The 21687-nt window shown below is 36.5% G+C and overlaps 1 protein-coding gene across 1 annotated transcript in view; it reads left to right on the top strand.

Moving 5' to 3' along the window:
* Positions 1–2121: 2121 nt before the first annotated feature.
* Positions 2122–21687, top strand: part of LOC128660598 (TGF-beta receptor type-1) — a 123616-nt gene continuing 104050 nt past the window's right edge. The window contains exon 1 of the mRNA XM_053714524.1: positions 2122–2308. Within this exon, the coding sequence (XP_053570499.1) occupies positions 2209–2308 (100 nt within the window). The 5' untranslated portion in view covers positions 2122–2208. The remainder of the gene's footprint in view (positions 2309–21687) is intronic.

The following is a 21687-nucleotide window of genomic DNA, read 5'->3' on the forward strand; positions in this document are numbered from 1 at the left end:
GTTTCATGGCAGATGTCCTGATCGCCCTGGACCTGATCACCGGAGTTGATCCTTGAAGGGGGGGTTCTGTCATGAACGTTCCAGTGACTTACTTCTCTACCTTATCCTTTGGCTATCAAATTCTTTCACACTGAGTATTGGCTCCTCCTATTCAGATTCGTATAAGTTCACACAAAACCTCTAAGACATTGCTTGGTTATTTTGTATCCAGCTTCCAAACACATTCTTACCTAATCCTAGGAACTCCTAAATCTGACCGTTACAGACTCACAGTTGATGCGAGCAACGGAACGAACTAGCGTGACATCACACGCCAACGTATGCGCAGCCTGCCACCGGAACTCCGTGAGAGAAACAACTTGCTTAAGCTACATCAGTGTTTTCACTCGCTAAGGGTATTGAAAAAAACAGCGCTCCCTTACTGAATACTCAATTCACTAAATCAGTATCGGTAAGTTCCGATTGTCACTCCTCACTATTTCTCCAATGTACTATGTGATCACATTGTCTCAGTCACTTTTACCTAACAATCTTTTGAAATCTGCTTACTACTGTGATGTAGGGAAACTTTGTCAGTTTAAATATAAGTCTCAATTGTTTATATCAAATTGCAATACTCCCTGCCATTTCCTCTAACTCGCTTTCCTTAGCAATTGCTACAATTGACATTACACGGAAACAGGGGAACAATTCTGAGTTGAGCTGGACGCTCACATGTCTCAGCCGTTGTTCAACTGATCTTCACATAAACGTGATGTGAATCCTCTGATACTGCACATTTGCTGCTTCCATAAACTGTTGCAGAATCATAGATACACTTCACAACATAACAAACTGCAGTTGTGGTCCTTATTATCCTTCTCTTATTTACAGGGAATAATTCTTACACAAAAACCTGACAATACCTGGATGGTATATTGGTACAGGCTCCATCTTTACGTTTAGCAATAACTCATACCAACAAGCTTTTGTTGTTTCTTTGCAATCATGGTTGGAGAATCAACATTCCAAAGAGTTCTCTTTCTCCTCAACCAGAGTTCTCTATCTCCTCTTATCTAGGAGTCATTATAGACTCAATGTCAATGAGGCTTTCCTCAAAGGAGATCAAAGTTACAGTCATAAATAGCAAGTGTACTGCAAGGATTTTAAATGATGCATAATTAAACATTCTATGGTGAATGCTGTACGAATTTTAAAAAATTATGTCGCTTTAAAATGGGCAATAAAGTAAAAAATGAAACATGATCAAGATAGTTTACTTCTGTTATCTAATTTGCTTAATTATTTTGGTATCCTTAGTTCAAAAGCATATCTAGTTAGGCTAAGGAAAACCATTTAACTACTGGGAACAACATTTGAATTGTCAGCTAAACATAATACATATTGTTATTGGCTCATGAGTTCAGCTAGCTCTTAGTAGTGCATTGCTGCTCCTTCAACAAAGGATACCAAAGAAATAAAGTATATTTGATGTTAGAAATAAATTGGAAAGCTGTTTCAAATTGTATCCTTTATCTGAATCATAAAAGAAAAAAAATGTTTAATTTCCTTTTAGGTTTCCTATCAAAGATTACAAAGCATGGAAATTCTCCAATTAAACTCCCTTACCCCAAATAATTTCATATATTCAATATATATTTTGGTGGGTTGTATAGCTATATGTCATCAATATATCTCTATATTATCATCTATGTAATCAATTATATAGCATCCATAATGCATTGTTCCTTTGGTATTCGCATTCATACACAGACAATAGATAACCTAATCTTTTCTTGCACTGATAGTTATTGAGTTTTCTCGTGGTTACGTTTATAGGCATAATAGGAAGAATGCAAAGAAATGTATAAAGCGCATTCGTGTTCACAACTGCAGTTTACTTTATAACAACTGAAACAACAGAGGTAATGGGGAGCAATAAAGGGAGTGACGTGCAAGGGAAGGGAGGGGACAATATACAGTTATCCGTAACACTGTGCAGAAGAGGTTGTGAAAGAGACCACGTGATACTCCGTGCTACTAACACAGTGGGCGTGACCTAGCGTAGACAGCCTTGTCCAATCGTAGGAAGTAAAGGGTGTGGTTTGGGGGGGAAACGTCGCGAGAGAGGAGAGGGTTGAGACTGAGTAAAGGGTGCTGAAGGCTGGGGGTACGGACACAGTGGGTGGCGAGTGGAAGTGGATACGCTCGGTTTCTGGAGAGGATGTGATGGGCGCTGTTACCGTGCAGGTCATGTCTGCGGCTAACTCCCTGGGGCTGCCCGGGGTCTGGCTGCTAATAGTTATCGTCCTAATCCCAGAGGCTCCGGGTGAGTAAGGGCAGAGATGTGGTTATCCGTGTCCACAACATGGCCGGGGTGGGAAGTTAACCCCTTGAATTCCAGAGAGGGTTGCAGCCCCCCCTTTTTTTTAACCATAGTATGAACATACAAGAACTGTCCAGTCTCTCAGTCGTAAGCTTCTAGTGTAGGGGGAACGTGGAAAATAAGGGGGCAGACTGGGGACAGTCACAACGCTGAGTTTGAACATAGTCAATCCCCAACCTTTATTGTGTTAGCTCATGATCTGTAGTAACTTGTATATGTAGTGCTGTTATTGTGGAAACGTGTCTTCTGCATGTGGCCATTTGTTTACATGTTGTTCACATTACTTGTTTCATAGAGCGAGAGGAAGCTAATAAAAACCTGATGTATTTAATTCACTTAGTAAAATTCAAGGCTAATCGGTCTTGATGTGAATATAGTTACTGGTACTGTATTCAAGTCACTGTTTATGTTGACAGTAAAAGTTTGTTCTTTAACAGAACAATTACTATAGAAAGTTAAAATAAAAAATATCTAACCCCCCAAAAAAAAACAGAAAAAAAGTAAATTTTAAAAGGTATTAAAGTGGAATTCTGTAATAATTTTTTTTATAATGATTGAAATACTTTTTGATGCTGCATAAAGAATGATAAAGCTATAGGCAAAGGTATAAATGACTACCTAATAGTGATAATTATCATCTAGGGTTAATTGGAAACTGACGGGTATATATAGATGTATTACAGATCTGTCAGATTGTATTTTTTTTACTATGCATATGCATATTATATCATATAGCACTTTTATTTATGCTGTGTGTGTGTGTGTGTATATATATATATATATATATATAAATATATATATATATATATATAAATATATATATATATATATATATATATGTGTGTGTGTGTAATACATAAAGGACTTGGCATCCGTAAGTGGCTGATGTCTATTGTTGTTGAGATTTACTCTGTATATATGTGTGTGTATATATATATATATATATATATGCACACACACTGTGTAATACGTATATATGTACTGACATCCATAGGTGACTGTCTATTATTGTTGAGATTCGTTCTATATAAATGTGTGTATGTGTGTGTGTGTATATATATATAAAGATAGATATACACACACACACATTTATATAGAATGAATCTCAACAATAATAGACATCAGTCACCTATGGATGTCAGTACCAATACGTATTACACTATATATATATATATATATATATATATATATATATATACACACACACACACACGTTTATATAGAACAAATCTCAACAATAATAGACATCAGTCACCTATGGATGCCAGTTCCTATACTTATTACACAGTATACTAATTTGTTCATAATACAGCAATTATCAGATTGTAGCAGGGAATTATGCAAAAGCTTTGGGATTTTTTTTAAACCTTATGTTGTAATTTAGGAGTCTCTGCTTCTTATCTAGAACTTTGTATAGAAAAGATAACATTTCTTAAATTGATTGAGGGACCTCACCGTACTCACATAGATCATCTTGCATGAATGGAGAGCTTTAGATCATAAGGCCCATCGTCTTGAATATTATGTAAAATTGATAAAGGATTTCCAGGCATATGCAGAACAGAAGCCATCACTTTACATTCATACACTATTTGAAGCCGTACCTATGTATATTTGTTTGTTATATGAGGCTCTTAATCTGTCATATCACATAAATCAAAAGGGAAAAATGCTGCCATTGGTAAAGTACTCTTATTTTTTACACAAATGTTCTTTTTAATTTTTTTTTAATAAATATTGCAAGGAAGCAAAGTGCTGAGTATATGACATTCACCTCCTTTAGCTTTGTTAGGGCTCCATTAATCTGTTTACTGTGCAATATGTCATTGTTCATTTTTTTTATACAAATAAACTAAGCTGGTAGTCAGTGAATTATTTACGTGTCATGGTTTCCTGAAGCTCATTCCATCAAATGGATGCTATAAAGCCAGTTTACAAAATTGTTAGGTCAATGACATCAAAATAACCAAACAGCATTCTTGTTTTTTTGTTACAGATTAACATTGGTTTTTTTCTTTGAACAGTGTAGTGTATAATAATGTCATTTGATGTTTGTTTGTTTTTTACAAGAAGTGTATTTTGAAGTATAAATAGCACCTTGCAATTCCAGATCTGTTTGCTACATTATTATTATTATTATTATTATTATTAGTAATAACAATAAAACTAATAATATACTGTACTGATGCTACTAATTATTTTAGACTATACTGCATAGCCATGGCCTCTTTAGACAAATATCATAATCACTTCTCTGGCATTTTTATTTCTGTTGAATATAAACTATTTTGTTTATCCAGTGCTTTCCATGATTTAGTAGTTAACAGAAGGTGTGTTATGATCTGTATATCATGCATGTACAACATACTTCATTAACGATTTAGAAATACATTATTGACCACCAGTCTAAGCTTTCTAGGAACATGTCTTTCAGCTCGCACACTGTGTTTTGTATTTCTATCCGTAAGTGTTTGTGTATGCATGCTATGGCAGATGTTCCTTCGCGTTGCACAGACTTCCGATCTACACACAAAAGGCAACTGTTTACAAATTGAAAAAAGTCGAGGAATAATGGTGTCATTTCTTTAAACATATATAAAGCCTAACACAATTGTATTTATATTTACCCTGTTTTTCTAAATGTGTAGACAATTGCTTTCATACGTGATTGGGTATATTGCATTTCTATTTTGTAGTTTCTGTATATGCTAGATTAGATGCAGCCCCCCCCCCCCCCACACTTTTGTGTTCCATATTATGTTTTACAAATGGTCAGTGGCAGATGTTATAGCCATAATTTATTTTTTATTCTGCTATGGTTATTTCTCTGGTAAATAAGTGATGATTTATATAGATTACATCATGTGTGGTGATGTATTTTCTTTTGTAAGCCTATATTCCAGTGAACAAGACTTCAACCTATTTTTGTTTTTTCCAGTTTTGTTATTTCTAATTATGATCTAGTGATTTTAAAGCAACATTAAACATATCTCTTTTGTGTACAATTTGTGTTCTTACCCCACATTCCCCAGAGAGCCCAAAAACCAAAATCTGTAACCAAGGTTTTCAAAATGCTGAAAATTCCTGTAACCTGCTATTTGATTTGCACCGTTTGCAGGTTCTCAAATAGTTTTTTTTTTGGCCTCTCTAGGGAGTGTGGGAGAAGTGCAATTTTCTTATAAAATCAAGAGGTGTTTAGCATCCTTTTAGGATACAAATATCTTCTAGACAGACAATCAACCAGCTCAATATATCTAATCTCTATATGTGAAAAAAAAATTGTGTCCCCTGTTTTTGTGGTATTTCTTACATAGCCACCAGGCACCTTTTTGTTTCTGATTTCTTTGGTGTTGATGTTTATGACACAACGTTCTTTCTAACAGTCAGAAAGACCACATGTCTTAAAATCATACATTATCCACTTGGGAGATACTGCATCAGTATAGTTCTGCCATTGCAAATGCATGGTCAGGGAACCCAGATAGTTTATCTTCAACCTAATATTTGTTCTATATTTATAGTGTAGATTATTAACAATACAATACATAAAAACATATTTTTTACAATACTTATGTATTAGCTTTTATTAAAAGCATTTTTGTTATCACTGTTTCAATAGTAGCTATTCTGCACAGGTGCACTTTAAGCATATTTATATATGCTCTGTGTACAGACATTGCTATGCCTTCTGAGAGTTGTAGTTTCCTTTTAAATTGTTAGGAAATATTTAAAATTGAGTCATCCCTTGTATCATACATGGTACTACCATCTCTCTATGCAGGCACAGCATATCAGTGTGGTTGCACAGAGTACCTATGCATGAGCTACATATGCGAGTGAAAGCTATCATTGCAAAAATGATTGATAGCTTTTACTGGAAATGTTTTCTAGTAGAAATGTATTTTTTTCAAATCTAAAACACAGTTTGAACATCATATCACTTTAAAACTGTCAATGATTTAGTTGTTTGTGTACAATTTCTTATTCATACTTTAAAAACTGAGGTGTGGATTAAGTGCTGCCTCTCAAAAAGCATAATTTGCACTGTAAGACATGGGTCAACAACATATATTTTTACAATTTAGGAGCCAGTCATACTTTTATAAGCCAGACAGTGGTATTTGTGTTTAGATACCTGGAGAATAACCCAACAAGTTAGGAGCCAGGAGTAAAATTCTATGAGTCTGTGCTCCTGGTTCCTTGGTTTGTCAAGCCCTTCAAAGAATTAGTTCCCAATATAGCTGACAGAGAAAGCCAGGTACCTCATGTGTGATTCACACGTGATCTTGAGAAGGTGCAGGGGGGGTCGCATGTACCTGTGATCCTATATGGCAGCACTCTGTTTAAGAATCCACTGTAGCAGAAACTTCTTCTTCAAGGGGGTCAGACCATGCTATTTCATGAGGCCTGCTGAAAGGAAGGAGGTCATAATAGCGCGGACTTGCCTCTGGCAGTGAGACGTGCTATAACAAGCCAACAAACCCTTAATGACCAGCAATGTACATTTGCATTATTTATTAATTTTACCCACTTTTGTGTAATTTAGCCCCGAAAGTTGTGGCTTTTCTAATACTCGGGACAAAGAAAACAAATCACTCCAGATTTCTTAGAGACATGAGTTTGGAATATGATTGCTTGCGTTAAATGGGTCAGCCTTTCTAATTGTTTGAAGGACCACTAAATACAGTAGAATTGCATAGTTAAGTGCATAATAAAAAGACAATACAATATATTTCTGGCAAATATATTGTTTTCCCTTCTATTAAACAGCTCCTTGTATCATGTGACAGACATCAGCCAAGCACAGACTAGTATACGTATACCCTGTGAGCTTGTGCACATGCTCAGTAGGAGCTGGTGCCTCAAAAGTGTACATATAAAAAGAATGTGCAAAATATGTTTATTGAAGTAAATTGGAAAGATTCTTAAAATTGTGTGCTCTTTCTCAATAGTGAAAGTAAAATTTTGACTTGAGTGTCCCTTTTAAGGTAAGTTCAATTGTCAGCTTCTTTTGTGTAACTCAGGTATTCTGTTTATAGGTTGAACTCAACAGACTTCTTTTACATGAAACCCCACATTTTTATGTAATGATTCAGCTGGAGCAGAGCTCGACAAACCCAGGAGCCAGGGAGCCACTGGCTCCTAGAATTTTACTCCTGGCTCCTAACTTTTTGGGCTAATCTCCATATATCTATATACAAATCCAACTGTCTGGCTCCTAAAAATATATGCCTGGCTCCTAAATTATTCTTACTGGCTCCTATTTTTTTTAAACAGATTTGTCCATGCAATTTTAAACAACTCTCTAGTTTACATCTATCATTTGTTGGTGTGTTTTGATGAAAAGCAGGGCATTAAAGGAATAGTCCAGTCAAAATTAAACTTTTGTGAAATTGATAATAGGGGTAAATTAGAAAGGTGCTTAAAATTTCCTGCTCTATCTGAATCATGAAAGTTTTAATTTTGACTTGACTATCCCTTTAAGCTCACGAGTGTGCACATGCAGGGAACATTTATAGCAAATGGCACCACTATGTCCTGACATGTAGTGCTCCAAACACCTACCTAGCTATATCTTCAACAAAGAATACCATGGGAATGAAGCAAATTTGATAGAAGTAGTGAATTGGAAACTGTTTTAAAATTGTATGCTCTGAATCACAAAATAAAAACATTTGGGTTTCATATCCCTTTAAGGCAAACCATGCTACATATATTTCCATAATAATACGTTCTGATTGGCTCCTCCAAATAAGGCAGGTAGCGGATTAAAACATGCTTACATTTTCAGACTTGCCCATTTTTACTGGAAGACTATAGAGAAAACTTAAAATTACAAGCTGTTTACTGTCCCTTTAACTCTTAAAACTGTAGTGTTTGTACTTCCCTTTAGAGGCACTCCAGTGCATTCTGTGGAATGCAGATCTCTGATTGGGTGATATATGGAGAAGATTGTTTATATCTGTCCCTAATTGGTCACAGGAAAGGAAATAAGATAAACAACATTCAAGAGGTGTGTTAAAAAAGTAAATATTTCACTAACAAAATGAGTTTTAAATGCTTTTAAAGGAATAGTAAACACCTTGAGATTTTATATAAAATGTTTAATTATGCATAAGAAAACGACTTTACAATATACTTGAATTATTTATTTTGCCCCTTTTCATGTAATTTAGCTCTGAAAAAAATGTGTATTTTCCAATTCTTTAATTAAATTGCAGGCTAACCCTGCTACGTATCAGTCCCTAATTTGGTTTAGCTGATAACTATAAAATAATGTACTTTATACTAACATTATGAGCGTGGCTAACCTTGTTGTCTGCAGATTAAAGCCTGGATTGGATCCTCCAAATAAGACAAATGGTGTATGGAGTCTGACTATTCAAAAACAATTACAGCAAACAAGATGTTAATTTGTTTTAAAAATCTTTAGATTTTGCTAATATGTTATTCTATTGCAAGACAACAAAGTTTTATTTTCATCCTTTAAAAGGTATAAATATGTAGTAAAAATTTATCTTCTTTAACCACCGTTCTGCTCCTGATGAGGATATGGCAGCGATTGGAGCATCTGTGTGTATGCCTGCTCCTGATTGGTTCACCAGCTATATTAACATCTGAAGTGGCGCACAAGCACAACTTTGATGATATATTTAACCCCTATGCATGTGTTTTTCACGTAATAGAAAAAAATAATTTTTTTTTTAAAAGTAAAATACTTTAATGCAGAGGTAGGCAAATCTGTTAAAACTTAGGAGCTAGCAAGAATATGTAGGAGCCAGAAATACTTTGACACCACACAGTGGTATTAATATATAGATATAAGAAGAATAACCCCAAAAGTTAGGAGCCAGGGGTACAATTCTAGGAGCCAGTGACTCCCTGGGTTTGTTGAGACCTGATTTTATTTATTTGACTGGGCAGCTGTATAGGCAGAAGAAGTTATGCTCTTCTTGGTATCAGCTGCAGTTTGACTCATATAGTACCAGAAGTGTTTCTATTCTGTACTAACTTGAGAGAAAATATTAGGTCCTATCATTCAGTTTTACTTTGACTGCAGTGATGTTTGCCAGTGACAGATCAAATGAACTCACTAACGCAGCTGATATTAGGTGCTTAAGATCTGAAGGACCTTAGGGTGTTTAGCCCTTGTTTTCCTATTGCTTCTCTATTCAGGTTATAAAGATCTGTCAACATTTTATTCAGCTGTTTGCTTTTTGCCTTTGCAATGCTGAGGTTTTCCAGTATCTGACTTTATTGCTTGTATTCTGTTCCTAATGTTTTTTTTTGTAATTTTATTAACCCCTAAAAGGAAAATCCTTTTTTGCTGCTATGTTAATGTAACACAGTGCTAGAAGAAACACGTTGGCTATGCACCGTTAAATGCACAACAGTATTTTATTTTGTTTTCAAAGGTAGGTAGAAATTCCTGTTGATGTGTTGGATGTGTGGGTTTGATTGCAGCATAAAGAGGAACTCATTCATTCTGTGTATGTACGTGCTACAGAGTCTGTTTTGTTTAACATATTAATCAGCAATATCAGCAAAGGTCTATGAAGGTATTTTTGCTGCAGATGATACAAAAATTTGTAATAGAGTTGATTTTGCAGCCGGTGGATCAAATGAGCAATATAAAAAATGAGAAGATTGGACAAATGATTGAAATCTAAAACAGGGCACGGCAAGCCCAGGCACCACTAAGCCACTGGCACCATAAAATTGGGCACTGTTGCCCTGGTTTTGAGTCCCCAAGACACCCATGGTTACCCCCCACTTTCCCTTGTCGACTGTTACCAACTGCTCCAAGCTAGTTGGTGTTAGATGATTCTTTCTGGACATTAGAGCTGTGAAATACAAATTCAACATTAATTGGGTCATTATAAGATGTTTGAGTGTAAATAATCACACATATATACCATACATGAATACATATTTACATATATCTCGTTGGGATGGCTAAAAGTTTTTGGCTCCTAAATTTATGGTCTGACTCCTAGATATTGAACATATTTGATTTTAAGTTCAATATCACAAAGTGCGTAATTATGCATTTTAGGAGGGAAAATTTCAAAGGCTAATAACAGCTCAGACTCAATAGCACTTTTTTGAGTGTTACAAAAAGAGGAAATAGACTTATAAATGATTCTGGTAATTAGACATTAGGTAAACAATGCAGTATTGCAGAAGTTATGGCCAGTATAATGCTTGATTGTATAGGTAGAAGGATCTGCAGCAGGGATAGTAAGGTTCTTTACAGATCACTAATTAGACCTCATTTCATGCATGAACTGTTAGCGTTTTGCTTTGCAGCACTGCTTTACATCAGACTGTGCTCTGGCTGCACTGTGAAAGTTTTTCTTAAAGTGAATGTAAAGTTGAATGAATTAGTGCCTGGTTTTTAAAAATACTATTAAAAACGGGCACTTTGTTTCATTAAACATTACATTGCAGCGTTTTTTTTTTTTTTTTTTTAATGTATTTATCTTTTTCTTTAGCAAACCCAGGCTGGCAATCCTCTGCCTGCAGCTCCTCTGTACTTACTTCAACAATGACGAAATCGGCTTCCTCCAATTGTGGCATGCACCCGAGAGCGTCTATCTTGTGAGGCCACACCGTGATTGAAGGAAGCCAGTTTCCTCATTGAGGTGCTAAGTACAGCAGGAGAAGCGGGCGCAGGTTTGCCGGCCCAGGCTTGCTAAAGAAAAAATAAGTATTTAAAAATAAAATAAAATGCAGCAATGCAAAGTTTAATGAATGAAAGTGTCCCTGTTTTTAATAGTATTTTAAAAATCGTGCAGCCATAGTGAAGCACTGTTTAAAGAGAACAGTAAAATATGGTGCAGCACTGCACAGCAACAACACATTGATTGATAACTGTCTCTCAGGGATTTTTTCAACCCCACTCCCTAGCCTTTTCCGGTCCGCAAAGCTGTGACTCATAAATGTACGACATTCTGATCAATACACCGGTTTTATTACTTTTTTTTTTTTATACCTAATAATTATGTGAGTTAGACCAAGAGCAAAGGAAACCGATTTATTCAAAAGATATTTTAAAAATGTAACAGAGCTTTTTTTTTTTTTCCTCTGCATCTAATTTGCAATACAATTTTCAACTGCTGCAGTATGTATTATACAAATTTATTCCCCAGTTAATCAACACATTGCAGTTGGGCTGGTGCTTTAGTGTAATTGCCTAATTTAAAATTAAATTTCATTTCAAAATGACCTGCAGAAACATTTTCATTAAAAAATAAAATAAATAAAAATCTCATTACCGAAGTGAAAAACAGTTCTGCCTTTGGGCAAACTAATCAAGCCTTACTATTTATAGTAACTGTGGGCAGACTTATTAGGCCTATGGTTTCATCTGCCATCCATATCTATGTTTCTATGTTATAATGGGCATATTATTAAAGCAATGATTTTCTCATTTTCATCGTACAGAACATTGTCTTCTAAAGTATATTGCAATTTACCATGTTTTAACAAATTTTAAAATGTTTATACAATTTACTTTAAAGTTTCTAAGCTAGCCCAAGCCCTCCCAAATCCACTGCTAATCTGCCAATAATAGCAATCCTTTGCACATGTGAGCAGAATCCATTATGGCCGCCAGCACATGCGCAGTATTACCTGTATGCCTCGGCTACATCACAGTGAAGCTCATATAGTTCCAGGCAGGGCGTTACTGTGAACGAGCAGGCTGGAAGAAGGGCTGTACTAATGGGCGTTTACTATCATTGCTAGTCACTATCGCCACTACCACAAGTATACAGATCATCACTTTCCTGCCTTAAAGGGACACTGAACCCAAACATTTTGTTTTGTAATTCAGAAAGAGTATGCAATTTTAAGCAACTTTCTGATTTACTCCTATTATCAATTTTTCTTTGTTCTCTTGCTATCTTTATTTGAAAAAGGTGTCTATGCTTTTTTGGGTTCAGTACTCTGGACAGCAATTTTTTATTGGTGGATGAATTTATCCACCAATCAGCAAGGACAACCCAGGTTGTTCACCAAAAATGGGCCGGCATCTAAACTTACATTCTTGCATTTTAAATAAAGATACCAAGAGAATGAAGAAAATTTGATAATAGGAGTAAATTAGAAAGTTGCTTAAAATTTCATGCTCAATCTGAATCATGAAAGAAAAATTTGGGGTACAGTATCCCTTTAACAGTGTGCATACTGCAAGCAGTGATTCTGGAGTGATTTGATTGTGACAATCGTTTTCTTAATCTGTTAACCAATCTGAAGAAATTTCATCTTACATACAGGGAGTGCAGAATTATTAGGCAAGTTGTATTTTTGAGGATTAATTTTATTATTGAACAACAACCATGTTCTCAATGAACCCAAAAAACTCATTAATATCAAAGCTGAATATTTTTGGAAGTAGTTTTTAGTTTGTTTTTAGTTATAGCTATTTTAGGGGGATATCTGTGTGTGCAGGTGACTATTACTGTGCATAATTATTAGGCAACTTAACAAAAAACAAATATATACCCATTTCAATTATTTATTTTTACCAGTGAAACCAATATAACATCTCAACATTCACAAATATACATTTCTGACATTCAAAAACAAAACAAAAACAAATCAGTGACCAATATAGCCACCTTTCTTTGCAAGGACACTCAAAAGCCTGCCATCCATGGATTCTGTCAGTGTTTTGATCTGTTCACCATCAACATTGCGTGCAGCAGCAACCACAGCCTCCCAGACACTGTTCAGAGAGGTGTACTGTTTTCCCTCCTTGTAAATCTCACATTTGATGATGGACCACAGGTTCTCAATGGGGTTCAGATCAGGTGAACAAGGAGGCCATGTCATTAGATTTTCTTCTTTTATACCCTTTCTTGCCAGCCACGCTGTGGAGTACTTGGACGCGTGTGATGGAGCATTGTCCTGCATGAAAATCATGTTTTTCTTGAAGGATGCAGACTTCTTCCTGTACCACTGCTTGAAGAAGGTGTCTTCCAGAAACTCCTCAACCCGAAAAGGCCCCACAAGCTCATCTTTGATGATACCAGCCCAAACCAGTACTCCACCTCCACCTTGCTGGCATCTGAGTAGGACTGGAGCTCTCTGCCCTTTACCAATCCAGCCACGGGCCCATCCATCTGGCCCATCAAGACTCACTCTCATTTCATCAGTCCATAAAACCTTAGAAAAATCAGTCTTGAGATATTTCTTGGCCCAGTCTTGACGTTTCAGCTTTTGTGTCTTGTTCAGTGGTGGTCGTCTTTCAGCCTTTCTTACCTTGGCCATGTCTCTGAGTATTGCACACCTTGTGCTTTTGGGCACTCCAGTGATGTTGCAGCTCTGAAATATGGCCAAACTGGTGGCAAGTGGCATCTTGGCAGCTGCACGCTTGACTTTTCTCAGTTCATGGGCAGTTATTTTGCGCCTTGGTTTTTCCACACGCTTCTTGCGACCCTGTTGATTATTTTGAAGGAAACGCTTGATTGTTCGATGATCACGCTTCAGAAGCTTTGCAATTTTAAGAGTGCTGCATCCCTCTGCAAGATATCTCACTATTTTTTACTTTCCTGAGCCTGTCAAGTCCTTCTTTTGACCCATTTTGCCAAAGGAAAGGAAGTTGCCTAATAATTATGCACACCTGATATAGGGTGTTGATGTCATTAGACCACACCCCTTCTCATTACAGAGATGCACATCACCTAATATGCTTAATTGGTAGTAGGCTTTCGAGCCTATACAGCTTGGAGTAAGACAACATGCATAAAGAGGATGATGTGGTCAAAATACTCATTTGCCTAATAATTCTGTACTCCCTGTATTAAAATTCACTTGAGTGTCAAATGAATGCAGAAAAGTCCAAATTAAACTTTTATGATTCAGACAGAGCATGCAATTTTAAAAAACTTTCCAATTTACTTCTGTTAATAAATTTGCTTTGTTCTCTTGGTATCTCTTGAAGAGTAAAACTAGGAAGGTTTATAAGAGCTCAGGAGTGTGCACGTGTCTTTACTACAACTTTCTAATTTACTATTATCATCAAATTTGCTTTGTTCTCTTGGTATTCTTAATTGAGATCTAAATCTTGGTAGGCTCATATGCTAATTTCTTAGCCCTTGAAGGCCGCCTCTTATCTGAATGCATTTTACAGTTTTTCACAGCTGGAGAGTGTTAGTTCATGTGTTTCATATAAATAACATTGTGCTCACACACGTGGAATTATTTAAGTGTCAGCACCAATTGCCTGAAATGCAAGTCTGTCAAAAGATCTCGGATAAGGGGGCAGTCTGCAGAGGCTTAGATACAAGGTAATCACAGAGGTAAAAAGTATATTTCTATAACAGTGTTGGTTATGCAAAACTGGGGAATGGTAAATAAAGGGACTATCTATCTTTTTAAACAATAACATTTTTGGTGTTTACTATCCCTTTTAATATCGAATATAATTTTATTATTTTGCTTATTTAAAAAAGTAAACGTTCGGAATATGAAGCTATAGTAATAAATAAGCAGCCAAAAAAATATGCGCTTACACTAACATTAAACAACAGCAAGTCAACAGTATTGTGCAAAAATTAAAATTGTGAATGCACATTACGTGTTTCAATACCACGGCACTATCAAATGCATATAGAATGAACTAAAGGACAGACCTGTCATCAGATTGCAGAGGAACTGACCAATATGACACATAGATGTCAGTCAGATACGGACTGCCCTGCCCATCTTAACGGCGTAATCATTAGTAAAAATGCTCGTATGCATTAGGAATTCTTGGGCGAAATCTATCTTTAGTACTGTATGGCAGCAGTGTTTTGCAACATTGTATAACAAAGCTACACAGAATGTTGCAAAACACTGCTGCCATACAGTACTAAAGACACATGCACACCCCTGAGCGCTTATAAACCTTCCTAGTTTTACTCTTCAAGAGAACGGAGCAAATTTCATAACGGAAGTAAATTGGAAAGTTTTTTTTTTTTTTTAAATTGCATGCTTTGGGGCTTATCTATCAAGCTCCGAATGGAGCTGCTCCATAACTCTGTCCGCCTGCTCTGAGCAAGCGGACAGACATCGCCGGAATTCAACCCGATCGAGTACGATTGGGTTGATTGACGCCCCACTGCAGGTGGCCGATTGGCCATGAGTCTGCAGGGGGCGGCGTTGCACCAGCAGCTCTTGTGAGCTGCTGGTGCAATGCTGAATACGGAGAGCGTATTGCTCTCCGTATTCAGTGAGGTCTGGCGGACCTGATCCGCACTGTCGGATCAGGTCCGCCAGACTTTGTTAAATAGAGGCCATAGTCTGAACCATGAAAGTTTAATTTTGACTTTACTGTCCCTTTAAAGGGACATAAAACAAATTGGGATAGACAAAATATAATATATACTTTAATTACTTTACCTGCAAATTTATACTGCAGTGCCTCGCCATTAACCCTTTCTTTTTAGTTTTTGAATTGTAAAGCTCTAACTCCCCCCCACACATTTCCTTATATGGCTGTATCTATATCTATTGTTATTTTGGTGGAATGGAAAAAGTGCATAGGGATTATCTGCTGGATCATGCCTATAAACTGTGAACTCAGTTGAAATACAATGCCTGTGTCTAAACACTGATAAGGGGGGGAGGGTGGAGTTGGTTTCTCCAGGCAGCTTAGCTATATAATTCGTTTTGCTTGTTTTTTTAAATACTTGCCAGCAATTTTTAAACATTTATTTTTTTTAATGCAAACTATTTTTAATTAATTAGCACTTTTAGGAGATGCACAGATCTCAACCTGTTTTATGTCCCTTTAACTAAAGGAGCACTGTTTCATTTACCTTTAAAATGTAGTCACCCTAAGCAATGTTTCCTAGATTCATTACCTAAATTCTACATGATTGAGTGTATATACAAGTTTAAAGTGTTGCAATTAAGTGCTATACTGCTATATATTGTTATACTGTACTTTTTGTCATTTTATAGACACTGTTTTATAGTGTTTTGTTTTTTATCATCCTTTCTTTACTCATGATTTTGATGTAGTTTTGTGGAACTTTGCACCTTGCACCTCATTAAGAACCAGAAGGAAATGGTTCTATAAAATGTACCTGGGGGGTTTGTTTAGCTCTTCATATAACCTCACATACAGATTTTACTAATCCAATAAATTCTGTCATAAATGTATTTTCTACAGACCTCACAACTTTAATGTGAACTAAAAATCTTGTTACATTTAAATACCTAGTTATAACTGAATTTGCACTAAATCCCAGTCCTTTGCAATTTTCCTGCTAATATCTACAAAACACACACATTCTTTTTCTATTGTCAACAATCCTACTTGTGTTTATGTGCACATTCACTAATCCAACTCCCTTTCTTGCACTTTAACCTTTGTTCATAGCCACTGACCCTAATTCTAACCCTCTTTTGAAGCAAAATCTGCACACTACATTGTCTTAGAACTATGTAGATGTTGATAAATGTGTTTACAAAAGAACAGAAAAAGAGACGTACTTCATCTGGCAATAAAATGGTTATAATAAATATGACTGCCATTAAAATAACCTGAGATTTAGGACCAGATTACAAGTGGCGCACTAACAGTTAAGCGATCACAATTTAACGCGTGCCGGGATATCGCTTTCTGGAGCTCTGGTTAACTGTTTTGTGAAACAAAAAAAGTGTCACAAAACACATCAATTTAAATACATTTAAAAGTACAGTTACTATCATAATAATTCATATCTAATAAATATTAAAAATAATTATTGCAGAATAGTTATAAGGGCTCAAAGATATTTTATTATTTATTTATAAAATATTTTACCAGGAAGGATACATTGAGATTTCTCTCGTTTTCAAGTATGTCCTGGGATCACAAAACATTGCAATTGATACAATAGGGTACAATAAAATACAAAAACAATAATAACACAAAATATATGCAAAAATTTAACATAGAACAGGTAGGAATATATAATCAACCATGACAGGTGCATTCTGTTTTGAGATATGTAGAGAGGGCTCTCTTAATGGATATTAGGCTTGGGGAAGGTTTGAAAGTGTGCAGGAGGTCGTTCCATAATTGTGGTGCTCTGTAGGAAAAGGAGGATCGAGCTGCTTTCTTTTTGTATTGAGGCAAGCTAAATAATGTACTGGATCGGAGGTTATAGGAGGTGGGAATAGCCGGGGAGAGAATTCTGCTCAGGTAGGGTAGGAGCTTCCCAGAAAGGCTCTTAAACACAAGCCAGGAAAGATGGAGGGTGCGTCTGGATTCCAGCGACAGCCAGTTTAGTTCTTTGGTGGGTCCTGTAGTAACATTATAGCACAAAGCGGCAGAACGAGTTATACAATGTATTAAAGGGACAGTTCACCCAAAAATGTTCTCCCCTTAATGACCACAGCAGTTTTCCATTTCTGTCCGTTTGGGACCAAGGCTATTTTTACATTTTTGCGGTGTTTGTGTTTAGCTGTAATTTTCCTCTTACTCATTTACTGTACCCACACATATTATATACCGTTTTTATCGCCATTAAATGGACTTTCTAAAGATACCATTATTTTCATCATATCTTATAATTTACTATAAAAAAATATAAAATATGAGGAAAAAATGGAAAAAAACACACTTTTTCTAACTTTCACCCCCAAAATCTGTTACACATCTACAACCACCAAAAAACACCCATGCTAAATAGTTTCTAAATTTTGTCCTGAGTTTAGAAATACCCAATGTTTACATCTTCTTTGCTTTTTTTGTAAGTTATAGGGCCATAAATACAAGTAGCACTTTACTATTTCCAAGCCATTATTTTTAAAAATTAGCGCTAGTTACATTAGAACACTAATATCTTTCAGGAATCTCTGAATATCCATTGACATGTATATATATTTTTTTAGTAGACATCCCAAAGTATTCATCTAGGCCCATTTTGGTATATTTCACCGCCAAATGCGATTAAATACAAAAAAAAGTTCACTTTTCACAAATTTTTTCACAAACTTTTTGTTTCTCACTGAAATTATTTACAAACAGCTTGTGCAATTATGGCTTAAATGGTTGTAAATTCTTCTCTGAGATCCCCTTTGTTCAGAAATAGCAGACATATATGGCTTTGGCGTTGCTTTTTAGTAATTAGAAGGCTGCTAAATGCCACTGCGCACTACATGTGTATTATGCTCAGCAGTGAAGGGGTTAATTAGGGAGCATGTAGGGAGCTTTAAAGGGTAATTTTAGCTTTAGTGTAGTGTAGTAGACAACCCCAAGTATTGATCTAGGCCAATTTTGGTATATTTCATGCCACCATTTCACCGCCAAATGTGATCAAATTAAAAAAAACGTTAAATTTTTCACAATTTTAGGTTTCTCACTGAAATCATTTACAAACAGCTTGTGCAATTATGGCACACATGGTTGTAAATGCTTCTCTGGGATCCCCTTGTTCAGAAATAGCAGACATATATGGTTTTGGCATTACTTTTTGGTAATTAGAAGGCTGCTAAATGCAACTGCGCACCACACGTGTATTATGCACAGCAGTGAAGGGGTTAATTATGTAGCTTGTAGGGAGCTTGTAGGGTTAATTTTAGTGTAGTGTAGTAGACAACCCAAAGTATTGATCTAGGCCCATTTTGGTATATTTCATGCCACCATTTCACCGCCAAATGCGATCAAATAAAAAAAAACATTCCCTATTTCACAAACCTTTTCACAAACTTTAGGTTTCTCACCGAAATTATTTACAAACAGCTTGTGTAATTATGGCACAAATGGTTGTAAATCCTTCTCTGGGATCCCTTTGTTCAGAAATAGCAGACATATATGGCTTTGTCGTTGCTTTTTGGTAATTAGAAGTTTTAGAAACTCTGCCAGTACTAAAATAAAAGCTATATTTGTTGTTTTTTTTTATAGCATATTTACATATGCTGCTGTGTAGGATCCCCCCTTAGCCAACCCTCTACTTCTGCCTTAATGGGCGCCATCTTGGGTACTGGCAGCTGTCTGCCAGTTCTTCAAATTCTACCTGAGAAGGAACAACACACTCCGGTGCTGTTTGAAAATAACAAACTTTTGATTGAAGATATAAAAACTAAGTATAATCACCACAGTCCTCTCACACATCCTATCTATTAGTTGGGTGCAAGAGAATGACTGGGTGTGACGTAGAGGGGAGGAGCTATATAGCAGCTCTGCTTGGGTGATCCTCTTGCACTTCCTGTTGGGGAGGAGTTAATATCCCAGAAGTAATGATGACCCGTGGACTGACCACACTACAGGAGAAAGGAATTTATCAGGTAAGCATAAATTATGTTTTTTTAATTGCTCTTTTCTGTAGTGTAGATTTCCCCCCCCAAGACCAACCCCCCACCCCTTCCAGATCCCTTAGATGCTTAGATGCCATTTGTAAATATATATTTTTTTTACTTTTAGCAACTTTGTTTTTCTGCAGTGTAGCGGTTCTCTCCCGCGCCCCCGTCTGTCCCGCCCCCCTCCACTCGGCCGATCGATGGCCGCCCACCCGCCTCCCAGACTGGCTCCCACCCACCAACGATACCGGCCACCGATGTCCGGTGCAGAGAGGGCCACAGAGTGGTTCTCTCTGCATCGGATGGCCAAGGGGGGTTATTGCAAGATGCCTCGATATCGAGGCATCACTGCAATAACCGGAAAGCAGCTGGAAGCGAGCAGGATCGCTTCCATCTGCTTTCCAGACCAAGGACGTATGTCACACGTCCTCGGTCATTAACTGTATTTTTTTTGAGGACGTATGGCGTACATCCTTGGTCGTTAAGGGGTTAAATTGTTCCCAATGATTCAGTTGACCTGCTGTAGTGTTTAAAATTGTTTACAAGTAGCTCCTTTACTCCTATTTTGGCATTTGAAATAGCTGATTTAGCCTGTGGTATCCAAACCTATACTAAAGGTTTCTATACTGGAGTATATTCTATTGAATAGCTTAAGTAAACACAGCCAGCAGAAGATATTACACTCTCAGTGGGGGAAAAAATAGTTAAGTAATACAATTATAATTTTCCATTGTTCTCTCTATGTATTGAGCTTTAGTTTTCCAGACAAATATAAGATAATGAAGCAAGTGTGTGTATACAAAGTTATAACATAATGAGATCTGATATTACCTGAAGCTAAACCCATTGTAATAGGCTGTGGTTTAAAAGCATAAAACCAACTACTTCATATGCACAAATAAACCTGAAAATGCAATTTCTCCTACATTTTATACTCTGCAGCTGGTATAACAAGTCATTGAAAATACATTCATATAAAAACAATTTTACAGTATACTGTCCCTTTAAGTTTATTAAGGTGAGTTTGCAGTGCAGGTGCATATACTAAGTCCCCATAATCCATGATAGGCCTCAGCATTTGCTTACAATCTTTTCCTTTACTGTAGGGCTGAGGCAGGATTTGTTTCTGTACAAGGCACCTAGTTTTGGATAAAGTTTAGATGCCAGTTTTTCTATCTGGAGGCCAAAAGATAGATTGGGGTCTAACAACATACCCAAGTATTTGAAAGAGTGGACTGCGGTCAGTGTGCAATTTGATTTTGTTTTGATACATAGATGGGAATTTTAGTTTGTGTAATTTAGGTCCTGTTTCAAAGATCATTGTGACAGTTTTGTCAGTGTTTAGGAAGAGTTTGTTTTTTGAGATCCACTTTTCTACCTCTGTGAACTGGTCTTAGAGCACTGCAGATCAGAATTGTTTGCATAGATTACTATGTCATCTGCGTACATGTGTACAGTTGAGGATTTGCTGACATTAGGCAGATCATTTATAAATAATGTGAGTAGTAGGGGGCCGAGAATGGAACCTTAGGGAACACCACATGTGACTGAGTGAGGGAGTTGTAGTGGAGTGATTCGGGTGAAAACCTGATTGATCAGGGGTCAGATAGTTAGATTGTTGGTAATACTCACATAATTGCGTATGGACGCATTTTTCTAAGATTTTTTAAAATACTGGGAGCAAAGATATAGGGCGATAGTTAGAAACCAAGGTTAACTCCCTACTTTTATGGATAGGCACTACTCTTGCAGTCTTCCAAAGTTTGGGTATGTATCTAGACATCAAGGATTTGTTAATTAGGGTTGTGACAGGTTTAGCAATTGCCGGCGCACTGAGCTTCAAAAGCATTGCTGGGATTTGATCAGGTCCAGACTGGTTTTTCATTTTTAGATTATTAAGGTGTTTCTTAATGACATTGATGGGTACAGGTCTAAAATTGAACTTCTCTATATTGGGTCATTGCTGATTTAGTGGGGCCTGATCCACATTTTGTAGTTTCAGGATGCGTGTCATTTATTAGTTTGTTAATCAGGGTGGT

Source organism: Bombina bombina, chromosome 5 (genome assembly GCF_027579735.1).
Source record: "Bombina bombina isolate aBomBom1 chromosome 5, aBomBom1.pri, whole genome shotgun sequence".
In the NCBI taxonomy this organism is placed as follows: domain Eukaryota; kingdom Metazoa; phylum Chordata; class Amphibia; order Anura; family Bombinatoridae; genus Bombina; species Bombina bombina.